Source organism: Heterodontus francisci, chromosome 8 (assembly GCF_036365525.1).
Source record: "Heterodontus francisci isolate sHetFra1 chromosome 8, sHetFra1.hap1, whole genome shotgun sequence".
Taxonomy (NCBI): domain Eukaryota; kingdom Metazoa; phylum Chordata; class Chondrichthyes; order Heterodontiformes; family Heterodontidae; genus Heterodontus; species Heterodontus francisci.
Window position 1 is genome coordinate 30,468,067 of NC_090378.1, and position 12,655 is coordinate 30,480,721.

Genomic DNA, 12,655 nt, shown 5'->3' on the forward strand with positions numbered 1-12,655 from the left:
AAATTGGGGGTGTGTGTGTGTGTGTGTGGTGGGGTGGGGTGGGGGAGAGTGGTGTGTCATCAGCAAACTTTGGGTTTCATCAGCAAAATAACTTTGCAGGGAACAAATAAAAAACTTTAAATAAATGCTTCCAATTGTTATCTAAGTACATTGCTAAAAGTTGCATTCTTAGGGGTGAGCAAGAAATGCTGGCCTTGTCAGTGACGGTCATATCCCATGAATAAAAATGTGCCTCCTTAGCATCTGTAGGTACATTCATTCCCTGTGGATGCTAGCTATTGATATCGACAAAGATGAATTGCTTCCTGTGGCATGCAAAATGTAGTTGCGTGCGTCTCACTGGCACGACAGTATCTTGACACTGACATTTTTAGGTTTTCCAATTTTGCTCATTATAGGAAGATTTGTATAATGAGATAAGCAGTAACTCTATCTAGCATGTAGATGCTGAGAAGACCATATCAAACTATATAATATCGAAATAGAACAGTATAGCAAGAACAGGTGTTCGTATCTGCAGAGCAGGGGTATAAACTACATAAATACTGCATGTAGGCACACTGGCAAAAATGTAGTGCTTGGGATTAGTATAATGTTAAGGAAGTCTACTTGGTGGGTGTAGCTTGTTGCATGTTTGGAAATTTCTAACCAGATATTAAAAGTTTTTTTTAAATAGATCTCAATTTTCCCACTAAATAGCATGTCTTACGATGGTGAAAGTCTTCCTGCATCTAGTGCTGTGATTGGCATTATGTCACAGTGGATCTGCAGGATGATAACTTTGATGCTTTTGCATTGCCTATTTAATTAAATATTTCTTAGCCTGTGCTGGAGTGTGCGACATTTCACAAAATGATTGTGTTAGGCTAAAGGATTGAGTTTGATGACTGGTTCTGAATATCAGGGGAAAGTTGAGGCAGTAGATTCTCTTTGTGTTTAAAATGAATTCTTATGACAAATAAGGGAAAGGCATAAAGAACATAACAGTTATATATAGCATGTCCTTTCCTGGACTCCCAAATTTAGAACAAAGAACAAAGAAAATTACAGCACAGGAACAGGCCCTTCGGCCCTCCAAGCCTGCACCGATCCAGATCCTCTATCTAAACATGTCGCCTATTTTCTAAGGGTCTGTATCTCTTTGCTTCCTGCCCATTCATGTATCTGTCTAGATACATCTTAAAAGACGCTATCGTGCCCGCGTCTACCACCTCCGCTGGCAACGCGTTCCAGGCACCCACCACCCTCTGCGTAAAGAACTTTCCACGCATAACCCCCCTAAACTTTTCCCCTCTCACTTTGAACTCGTGACCCCTAGTAATTGAATCCCCCACTCTGGGAAAAAGCTTCTTGCTATCCAGCCTGTCTATACCTCTCATGATTTTGTACACTAAATTTACTTAATTTTACAAGCATTTTAATCTAAAGACCAAAGAAAGCAAGCTAGAGAATGTGTAAAAAGAAAATCATTCAAATCTCATTGCTGTGAACTTTTAGTCTTATTAAAGTATGTTCTGTATTGACAATAGTAGAGCTTCTGGTGACCCGAGGAATTTCTTGAGTTCCAAGGTATTTACTTTAGTTTTTTTTTTGACAGGTGGAAGAAGCAGGACAGGTTTTCCTGCTTATGAAGAAGGAATATCGGATTTCCCGCAATGTGCGATTAGCTTGGTTTCTCAGCAAGCTCAATCAAAGCATTCGACCGATGTCAGAGTCCGAGCTTGTGAGTAAAAGGGTTGGGGAGTATTGTTCTAAGTTCTGTTCTGGGTGCATGGTTGATGTCGAGTGCCCTGCTGGAATCTAATAGTGGGTGCCTAACCTGGCATACTAATAATCTTTGTATGAAATGGAGATTGGAGAGTCTCAGTACTTTGGGGATAAAAAAAGGGGTCGTGAATGTTGTTAGCACAGAATATTGGTAACGCAAGTAGTTTCAGGATATTTGTTGAAACAGATAATTTCACATATTAATTTCATTGTCCTCTTGCCTTTCTTATGCCATCAAGAATGTGACCTCTGACGCTTTTTCTCTATCCTTCCCCAGCCCAAGGATATTGAGGTCAATTGTTGTGACCCTGAGGTTAACTAATATGGATTTATTAATATGACATACCATGGATTTAAATTGGGACATCCTAGGTCTGCATGGCTGAGTATAACACTGTAGAGTGCTGTACCCACTGAGCCAACAGACAGAGCCTCTTGAAATTACCTTTGTGGGCATATAAGTTTTGGTTTGGGTATGTAACAAAAAAATGCACTTCTCGGCATGGCTGCATCTATGGCAAATTGTTTTTACTATTATGAAGTTGTTGGCATGAGCTGTGTAACAGGCATAGTTACCTTTCTACTCTCGTTGCCTTACATCTCCAAAGGGGTTCTCTATTAATGAGAGGTATGGGGTGTATCAGAGTGGTATAGCTAGAAGTATGATGAATATTGCAAAGTTTTCAGTTGCATTAAATGAGAGAATTGAATATTGGCGAGTCTTACAAAGAGAATTCCTAAGTGACATTATTATGCAACGATGAAGGAAAGGTGGAATTTTGTGTGTTTTAAAATGAATTAATCATAGAATGGTTACAGCACAGAACAAGTTCATTAGGCCCATCAAGCCCATGCTGGCTCTCTGCAATTGTACCCGGGCCGTTCCTCATCATCACCAGTGTTAGGGACTGGAGATGAGAAATTTTCCACTGGCTTCTTCATGTAGACCAGCTTTCAAAAAAAGTCACAGGTCAGTTTCACAGCTGACAGGTGCTGACGTCGGGAACGTCGGTTTCCCAACTTTGGACAGATTTGGGGTTTTCCGGTGGGTTCTGAATTTTTTTTTAAAAGGCCACCGGAAAGCCCTGAGTCTGTCTGAAGTTGTGAAACAGATGTTCCCGATGTCAGCACCTGCCAGCTGTGAAACTGATTTGTGATCTTTTATAAAAAAAAAACCTGACTAACCATCTGCTGAGCATTCTCGCTCTCTGCAACTGTCAGAGGGAAAGAACGAAAGGGGGGGGGGAACAGAGAGGGAGAGGGGGAACAGATAGAGAAGGGGGGGGGCCGAGAGAGGGAGGAGGAACAGAGAGAGAGGGGTAATGGAGGGAGTAGAGAGAAAAAGGGGGACGAGGACACAAAGTGAGGATGACACAGGTGGGACATGGGGGGGGGGGTGGGGGAGAGCGAGAGTGGTCAAGATCACTCCTGACAGATGGACATCTATCCGGAATTCTCTGCATTGTTACATCAAATGTGTGGGCAAACATTGACTACTTGTGCAAGCAAGAAAATGCCAACATTTCTCTAAATCAGTGTCCAACATAGTGAAGAGAAAGTAAGTCAATAAATTAATTTTCTCATTTAAAGCTTCTTCACAAAAATTGCATTTGTTGTTGTGATTAATAGTAAGATACATTTTTAATGCTTTTATCTTTCCAAAATTGTTTCACCGGCTCCCTATGTAAGACAAAAATTATAATGTGGCCCCCCATGTGAAAAGGTTGGATAACCGTGATCCGTCTTGTCTTTTACAATTTTTCCTCCTCTTACAGAGCAACTCCAACAATGAACTGGATATTCTCAGTGTCCTACCAAAGGGCTGGCAGCCAGATGAACCAGTTGCTGCTCATACCTACCAACTGGTACCCTCGACCCACGTTACTTTCCTTGCTCAACGATACCGCTTTGTTATTGAACTGGATCTCAGTCCATCTACAGGGATCGTGGTGAGCAATTGTCACATTCAGTGAAGAGAGATATTAAAATTAAAGTTATTGAAACCAAACCTCTGAATAAATATCTGTGAAAAGAGAAGCAGAGTTAACGTTTCGGGTCAGTGACCCTTCTTCGGAACTGACAAATATTACAAAAGTCACAGGTTATAAGCAAGTGAGGTGGGGGTGGGGCAAGAGATAACAAAGAAGGTCTAGATTGGACCAGGCCACATAGCTGACCAAAAGGTCACGGAGCAAAGGCAAACAATATGTTAATGGTGTGTTGGAAGGCAAAGCATTAGTACAGATTAGGTGTTAATACACTGAATATTGAACAGCAGCAAGTGCAAACCTGAAAAAAAAACTTTGGGTATGCAAACTGAACAAACTAAGATGAAATGAAATAAATGTAAAAAATGTAAAAAAGAATGTAAAAAAAAAAAGGAAGAAAAAATAACTAAAAATGAAAGTAAAATGGGGGGCTGTCATGCTCTGAAATTATTGAACTCAATGTTCAGTCCGGCAGACTGTAGTGTGCCTAATTGGTAGATGTGATGCTGTTCCTCGAGCTTGCGTTGATGTTCACTGGAACACTCCAGCAATCGCAGGACAGAGATGTGAGCATGAGAGCAAGGGGGAGTGTTGAAATGGCAAGCAACCGGAAGCTCAGGGTCCTGCTTGCGGACTGAGCGGACATGTTCCGCAAAGCGGTCACCCAGTCTGCGCTTGGTCTCCCCAATGTAGAGGAGACCACACTGTGAGCAGCGAATACAGTATACTGCATTGAAAGAAGTACAAGTAAATCGCTGCTTCACCTGAAAGGAGTGTTTGGGGCCTGGCATAGTGAGGAGAGAGGAGGTAAATGGGCAGGTATTACACCTCCTGCGATTGCAGGGGAAGGTGCCATGGGACGGGAACGAGGTGGTGGGGGTAATGGAGGAGTGGACCAGGGTGTCGCGGAGGGAACGATCCCTTCGGAATGCTGACAGGGGAAGGGAGGGGAAGATGCGACTGGTAGTGGCATCATGCTGGAGGTGGCGGAAATGGCGGAGGATGATCCTTTGGATATGGAGGCTGATGGGGTGAAAAGTGAGGACAAGGGGAACCCTGTCACGGTTCTGGGAGGGAACTCCACGCACATCCTTCAAGTAAAAGGTGTCGCTATGGGTACCCGCATGGGTCCTAGTTATGCCTGTCTTTTTGTGGGATATGTCGAGCATTCTTTGTTCCAGTCCTACTCAGGCCCCCGCCCCCAACTCTTTTTCCGGTACATTGATGACTGTATCAGTGCCGTTTCCTGCTCCCGCCCCGAACTGGAAAACTTTATAAACTTTGCTTCCAATTTCCACCCTTCTCTCACCTTTACATGGTCCATCTCTGACACTTCCCTTCCCTTCCCCGACTTCTCTGTCTTCATCTCTGGGGATAGGTTGTCTACTAATATCCATTATAAGCCCACCGACTCCCACAGCTACCTCGACTACACTTCTTCACACCCTACCTCCATTCCGTTCTCCCAGTTTCTCCGTCTCCGACGCATCTGCTGTGATGATGCTACCTTCCATGACGGTGCTTCTGATATGACCTCCTTTTTCCTCAGCCGAGGATTTCCCCCCACTGTGGTTGACAGGGCCCTCAACCGTGACCGGCCCATTCCCCGCACCTCTACCCTCACCCCTTCCCCTCCCTCCCAGAACCGTGACAGGGTTCCCCTTGTCCTCACTTTTCACCCCATCAGCTTCCATATCCAAAGGATCATCCTCCGCCATTTCCGCCACCTCTAGCGTGATGCCACTACCAAACGCATCTTCCCCTCCCTTTCCCTGTCAGCATTCCGAAGGGATTGTTTCCTCCGCGACACCCTGGTCTACTCCTCCATTACCCCCACCACCTAGTCCCCGTCCCATGGCACCTTCCCCTGGAATCGCAGGAGGTGTAATACCTGCCCATTTACCTCCTCTCTCCTCACTATCCCAGGCCCCAAACACTCCTTTCAGGTGAAGCAGCGATTTACTTGTACTTCTTTCAATGTAGTATACTGTATTCGCTGCTCACAGTGTGGTCTCCTCTACATTGGGGAGACCAAGCGCAGACTGGGTGACCGCTTTGCGGAACATCTCCGCTCATTCCGCAAACAGGACTCTGAGCTTCCGTTTGCATGCCATTTCAACACTCCCCCCTGCTCTCATGCTCACATCTCTGTCCTGGGATTGCTGCAGTGTTCCAGTGAACATCAACGCAAGCTCGAGGAACAGCATCTCATCTACCGATTAGGCACACTACAGCCTGCCAGACTGAACATTGAGTTCAATAATTTCAGAGCATGACAGCCCCCCATTTTACTTTCATTTTTAGTTATTTTTTCTTCCTTTTTTTTAACATTCTTTTTTACATTTTTTACAATCTTTTTTTTGCATTTATTTCATTTCATCTTAGTTTGTTCAGTTTGCTTACCCACTTTTTTTTTCAGGTTTGCACTTGCTGCTGTTCAATATTCAGTGTATTAACACCTAATCTGTACTAATGCTTTGTCTTTCAACACACCATTAACATATTGTTTGCCTTTGCTCCGTGACCTTTTGGTCAGCTATGTGGCCTGGTCCAATCTAGACCTCCTTTGTTATCTCTTGCCCCACCCCCACCTCACTTGCTTATAACCTGTGACTTTTCTAATATTTGTCAGTTCTGAAGAAGGGTCACTGACCCGAAACATTAACTCTGCTTCTCTTTTCACAGATGCTGAGTGGTTCCAGCATTTCTTGTTTTTATTTCAGATTTCCAGCATCCGCAGTATTTTGCTTTTATCTCTGAATAAATATTGCGGGTTTCATCAGAAACTTTGGCTAACAACTTTCATTAATCGTGCCATATATATATTTTTTCAATGCTCATTAATTATTCTTGAGATAAAAATTCATACATATATTTGAGGGTCAGGATAACTTAATGATGGTTTCTGAAATTTAGTAAGTTGAGTGATATCCAGGATCTTACAGATGTGATGATGGGCCTTGTAGGATCTGGGCATTTTCTTTTGTGGAGCGCAAGGGGACTGGGGTGGGTTGGTTGCAAGCTTGGCAGCTCCACTCTGGCATTTTTTGTAGTTGGTCTCAATCTGTATGGGTGTCCAGTTCATGTGGGTTTCCTGCCTGGTATTTCCCAAGAGCCTGTAGACCTCCATATCTGATTGGCACGTGCCCACAGATGCTTTACATATGGGGATCATTATATTACAGTTGCTTCATCATACGTCCTTTGACAATATAAAGGGAGATCATTAGACTTGCTGGTCTCCTTCACATCTTCTTGTTGCCAAGTCCCTAATCACCTCTCTACCTCTGTCTCATTAAAAGCTGTCTTAATATTGTCTTATGTGGCTCAATGTCAAATTTTGTTTACCAACATTCCTGTGAAGTGCTTTGGGATATTTTGCTGCATTAAAGGCGCTATATAAATGCAGTTATTGTTGGTTGGGCAGAGATACTTTGCTTGTAGATCCTCCTGATGTGGCTTCATGAAATCACATCAGTGTTGTTATGAATTGGGAACGTTACCCTCAGCCCACTATTCCACTCTTGATATCACTGGAGTAGAACATCGTGATATTCCATAAGGGGCAATGAAGTTAAAATATTTAAAATGTATGAAATGTACAAAGGTTTTACCTCCCCGCCCTCATTAGAAAGGCACTAAACCTTTCAGTAATATCAAAAACATAGAAATGATACAAAATTCAGCTAACCACCATCATAGAAAAGCTGGATTGACAGCTAACTGTTGTTTGAAGAAAATTCTGTGGGGGCAAGGAAAAGAACTGGTATTGAAAATGACCACCTTTAAAAAGTAATGTAGATATAGTAAACTTGTATCGAACCATTCTGTGGGGTAGTTTTGCTTTGTTGTGGGCTAGTTTATGGTGTTATGGTGTAGCATTGCTGCATCAGAGTCAGGTGGTTATGGATCCACGCTTCAGTACTGAAAGAACGCTGCACTGTCAACATTTTTTCTTTCAGATGAAAAATTAAACCATCTAATTGATCTTTTTGATGAAGTAGCAGAGAGGGTTGATGAAAGGAATGAGGCAGATGTTGTTTATATGGATTTTAAGAAAACTTTTGATGAGGTACCACATAAAAGGCTGGTTAACAAAATTGAGGTTTGTGGAAAAGGAGGGTCAGTGTGCAATTGGATAAAAAATTGGCTCAAGGACAGAAAACAGTCATGGTAAATGGTTGTTTTTCAGATTGGAGAATGGTAGATAGTGGTGTTCCCCAAGGGTCAATGCTCGGACCATTGCTTTTTCTGCTATATATAAAAGACTTGCATCTTGGAATACAGAGTAGAATTTCAAAATTTGCCGATGATACCAAACTTGAAGGATGGTATGAATTGCTAGCAGCATGGACAGACAGGTGGTAGATGGAATTTATTACAATCTAGTATGAGGTGATGCATTTTGGCAGAAGGAATAGGGTGAGGCAATATAGACTTAAAGGCACAGTTCTAAAGAGTGTGCAGGAGCAGAAGGACCTGGGGGTGCATATGCATTGATCTTTGAAGGTGGCAGGACATATTGAGAAAGTGGTTATGGGATCTTGGGTTTCATAAATAGAAGCACAGAGTACAAAAGCAGGAAAGTTATGCTGAACCTTTATGAAGCTCTGGTTAGGCTCCAACTAAAGTATTGGATTCAGTTCTGGTCACCACACTTTAGGAAAGATGTGAGGGTCTTTGAAAGGGTGCAGAGGAGATTTACCAGAATGGCTCCAGGGCTGGGGGACTTTAGTTACAAGATTAGGTTGGAAAAGCTGGGGTTGTTCTCCCTGGAGCAAAGGAGATTGAGGGGAGATTTTATAGAGGTGTACAAGATTATGACAGGCTTAGATAAGTTAGACAAGGAAAAACTGTTCCCATTATTTAATGGTACAAGACCAAGGGGAAACAGTTTGAAAGTTTTGGGCAAAAGATGCAGGGGGAACATGAGGAATAACTTTTTTACACAGCGAGTGGTAATAACCTGGAACTAGCTGCCCATGAGCGGAGACAATCAATGATTTCAAAAGGAAGTTGGATGGGCACTTGAAGGAAATAAACTTGTAGGGCAACGGGGATCAAGTGAGGGAGTAGGTCTGACAGGATTGCTCTGTGGAGAGCCGGCTCGATGGACCGAATGTGAGGAGGATAGTGTAGAACTTCAAAAAGGACATAGACAAGTTGGTGAAATGGGCGGACAAGTGACAGATGAAGTTCAATGTGGAGAAATGTGAAGTGATTCATTTTGGAAGGAAGAACATGGAGAGATAATATAAGATAAAGGGTATAACCCTAAAGGGGGTGCAGGAGCAGAGGGACCTGGCGGTATATGTGCATAAATCATTGAAGGTGGCAGGACAGGTGGAGAAAGTGGTTAATAAAGCATACAGTGTCCTAGGCTTTATTAACAGGGGCATAGATTACAAGAGCAAGGAGGTTATGTTGAACTTGTATAAGACACTAGTTTGGCCTCAGCTGGAGTATTGCGTCTAGTTCTGGGTGCGTGCTTCAGGAAAGATGTGAAGCCATTGGAAAGAGTACAAAAAGATTCGTGAGAATGGTTACAGGATGAGGAACTTCAGGTATGAAGATAGATTGGAGAAGTTGGGACTGTTTTCCTTGGAGAAGAGAAGGCTGGGAGGAGATTTGATAGAAGTATTCAAAATCATGAGGGGTCTGGACAGAGTGGATAGGGAAAAACTGTTACCACTCGTGAAAGGATCGAGAACAATAGGGCACAGCTTTAAAGTGATGGACAAAAGAAGCAAAAGTGACATGAGGAAAAACTTTTTCATGTAGTGAGTGGTTAGGATCTGCCTGAGAGTCTGGTGGTGGCAGGTTAAAGCGAGGCTTTCAAAAGGGAATTAGACTGTTATCTGAAAAGGAGGAATGTGCAGGATTACAGGGAGAAGAGGGGGGAATGGTATTAGGTGAATTGCTCATTTGGAGAGCCAGTGCAGACATGATGGGCCAAATGGCCTCCTTCTGCACTGTAACAATTCTGTGATTCTATGCCTAAATGACTCTATGACTCTAGGTATGGCCTGATCAGATGAAAATGAAAAACAATTAGCATAATACTTGCAGAAGAGGGAAAGTTGCCATGGTATCCTGGTCCACATGTCTTTCGACCAACGATACCAAAAATAGGTTATCAGACCGCTCATCTCATTTGTTGTTTAAGGGATCTTGCTGTGTGCAGATTAGTTGCTGCATTTGCCCATATAACAATAAGTGACAATACTTCAAAAGTATTGCATTTGGTTCTGAAGCACTTTGGGGTGTCCTGAAGTGAAAGCTGCTTTATAAATGCAAGTTCCTTTTTTTCAGCTGTGCTTGCTGTTATATTGTAAGAAGTATTTCTTTGAAAATAGATCTTGAATTAATAGGAGTTTCCCTCGTTTCCAACAGGTATTTATGATTTGTCCAGTTAAGTGATTGTTATTGTATGTTCCACAGGACGATTCGACTGGGGAGCTAATTTTTGATGAGGTGTTTCACGCACTCTCAAAGTGTTTAGTAGAATTGTTGCGACCGTTTAAAGTCCCGGGTACGGATATAGTGTTTCAACCGGAGATCTACATTACTATCCTTGCTTATTCTTCTATCATTGGACTGCAATCTCACCAGGTGAGCACTTGGATAGCCTTAAGAATTTCTCTGTCTGAGTCTGCCGATTCCTATATTGTTACCACTATCATCTTAGTGAATAAAACAATTTTTTTTTTTGTTTGTCTTGATGCACCCCATCCCTCCCCATACCAAAAATATTACAGCCTCTGGTTTTATTTCTAAAGCTGGGATTCATATGCAAATAAGCTTGTGTGCTTTCCTGCCTTTGCTTTACCAAGCTTGCATATGCAGACTGATCTTTATCGAACTGTGAAGAGAGGAAATAAAGTTACTTTATCCAACAATCCTGAATTGCCTATGGTTAGAAAATAATCCACTTTTTTATGTTTATCTCAATCAGTTCTTCTTTCTACAAGTGGGACAGTCTGGCTCTGGCTGCTCTTAAGGCTGGCCATTGTCACTATTACTTTGATCGACAGTCAAGGTAATACTTAACCTAGGAGAGCAATGAGCCAGGTAACTGAAGCATAGATTTAAGCTTGAATCAGTTTGGATGAGGGTGTTTTTGGATGTTCAATGATGCAGCAGGGCACATCTTTTTCTGCTCGAATCTGAGTTCAAATTGCAGGTGAGCATGATGAAAATATTTCTACTGCTGTTTGTAATCATCCCAAGTGAAATAAATTTGAGTTATGAGGCAGCAGGTTAAAAAATTGAGAAAAAGTAATCTATAAATGATACTGAATGTATTAGTATTTTGTTTTTGTACTAAATTGTCAGCTCAAGGATAGTGTAAAAAATGAAAGTATTTGACTGGTGAAGTAGGATTCTTACTTGGGTTTCGACCTGTTGTTCAAAATAATATACATAGAGCTTTACCCTATGTTTAATCTGTTCTAAACTGGATGTGCGTGATATTGACATTGGGTGCAATAAAAGTAGGAACGGCTCATTCATCCCAGTATGGATCATTTCTTATCGTTTTATGGACATAACATTTTCTCAAAAATAAGTGTTTTATGGCCAAGCTAATTGTCTGCCTATTCTTGCAGATGTATATCCCATCTGTGATGCTTATGTGTCTGCTTGTATCTGCCTGCAATAGATACCCTTATAAATGACTATCTTTTGATCTTCATGAGTGTCTATGCATTGTAGGTTCTAGTTCAAGGCTATCTATTGGATCGGACCAACTTGGATAGTTTCCATCAGAATATCTATCAGCAATTACGAGCATTTGAAAACAATGTAGCTGAGGTTCTTCAACAGCACTACAAGCCCAAAGCACAGGTCAGTATCTCAGTAAAAGTAGAGGGAAGGAGTAGTTCAGTCATCTGAGTAATGCATCCTAAGTGCTGCTAGTAATTGGCAATCTCTGAGAGGTGAGCATAAGAAATGGAATTTACACTTAAGCAAAGGACTTTTGAAGCTGAACAGTTAATGCATACTATTTGAATGTTTTAGAAGAAGCATTGCTCTCCTAATCTGTGCTATATTTGAACTGGGAGAAAAAAACTGGGATTTATACCCTCTACCTATTGAAGAAGTAACACTTCTGACCTGATTAGGGATGGTTTTCTAGAGCAGTATGTTGAGGAACCGAGAACAGGCTATTTTAGATCTAGTTTTATGTAATGCGAAAGGGTTAATTTATAATCTTGTAAAAGAACCTTTAGGGATGAGTGACCATAATATGATAGAATTTTACATTATATTTGAAAGTGAGGTAGTTCAATCTGAAGCCAGGGTGTTAAATTTGAACAAAGGATATTATGAAGCTTTGAGGGGCAAATTGGCTGAGGTGGATTGGGAAAATACATCAAAAGGTATGACAGTACATAGGCAATGGATGATCTTTAAAGAATTCTTACATAGTTTGCAGCAACTATACATTCCTTCAAGGCACAAAAACCCAAAAAGAAAAGTCAGTCAACTATGGCTGACAAAGGAAGTTAAGGATTGTATAAGATTAAAAGAAAAGGCCTATAAAGTTGCCAGAAATTGTAGTAAATCTGAGGACTGGGAGGATTTTAGAATACATCAAAGCAGGACGAAGAAACTGATAAAGGGAGAATAGGAAATGAATGTAAATTAGCAAAAAATATAAAAATGGACTGTAAAAGCTTCTATAGGTAGGTAAAAAGGAAACGTTTGGCTAAGACAAATGTGGGTCCATTACAGGCAGAGTCAGGAGAATTTACAAATGGGAATGGAGAAATGACAGAGAAGCTAAATGATTACTTCGTGTCTGTCTTCAGTGAGGAAGATACAATAAATCTCCCAGAATTAGAGATCCAAGGGACTAGGGAGAATGAGGAATTGAAGGAAATTAGTATTAGTAAGAA

At 41.6% G+C, this 12,655-nt stretch overlaps 1 protein-coding gene across 1 annotated transcript in view; it reads left to right on the forward strand.

Annotated features, from left to right (window-relative positions):
- Window positions 1–12,655, forward strand: part of LOC137372732 (KICSTOR complex protein SZT2-like) — a 284,408-nt gene that overhangs the window by 425 nt on the left and 271,328 nt on the right. Inside the window, exons 2-5 of the mRNA XM_068036900.1 lie at window positions 1,598–1,723; window positions 3,543–3,716; window positions 10,197–10,367; window positions 11,469–11,600. Coding sequence (XP_067893001.1) covers window positions 1,598–1,723; window positions 3,543–3,716; window positions 10,197–10,367; window positions 11,469–11,600 — 603 coding nt within the window. The remainder of the gene's footprint in view (window positions 1–1,597; window positions 1,724–3,542; window positions 3,717–10,196; window positions 10,368–11,468; window positions 11,601–12,655) is intronic.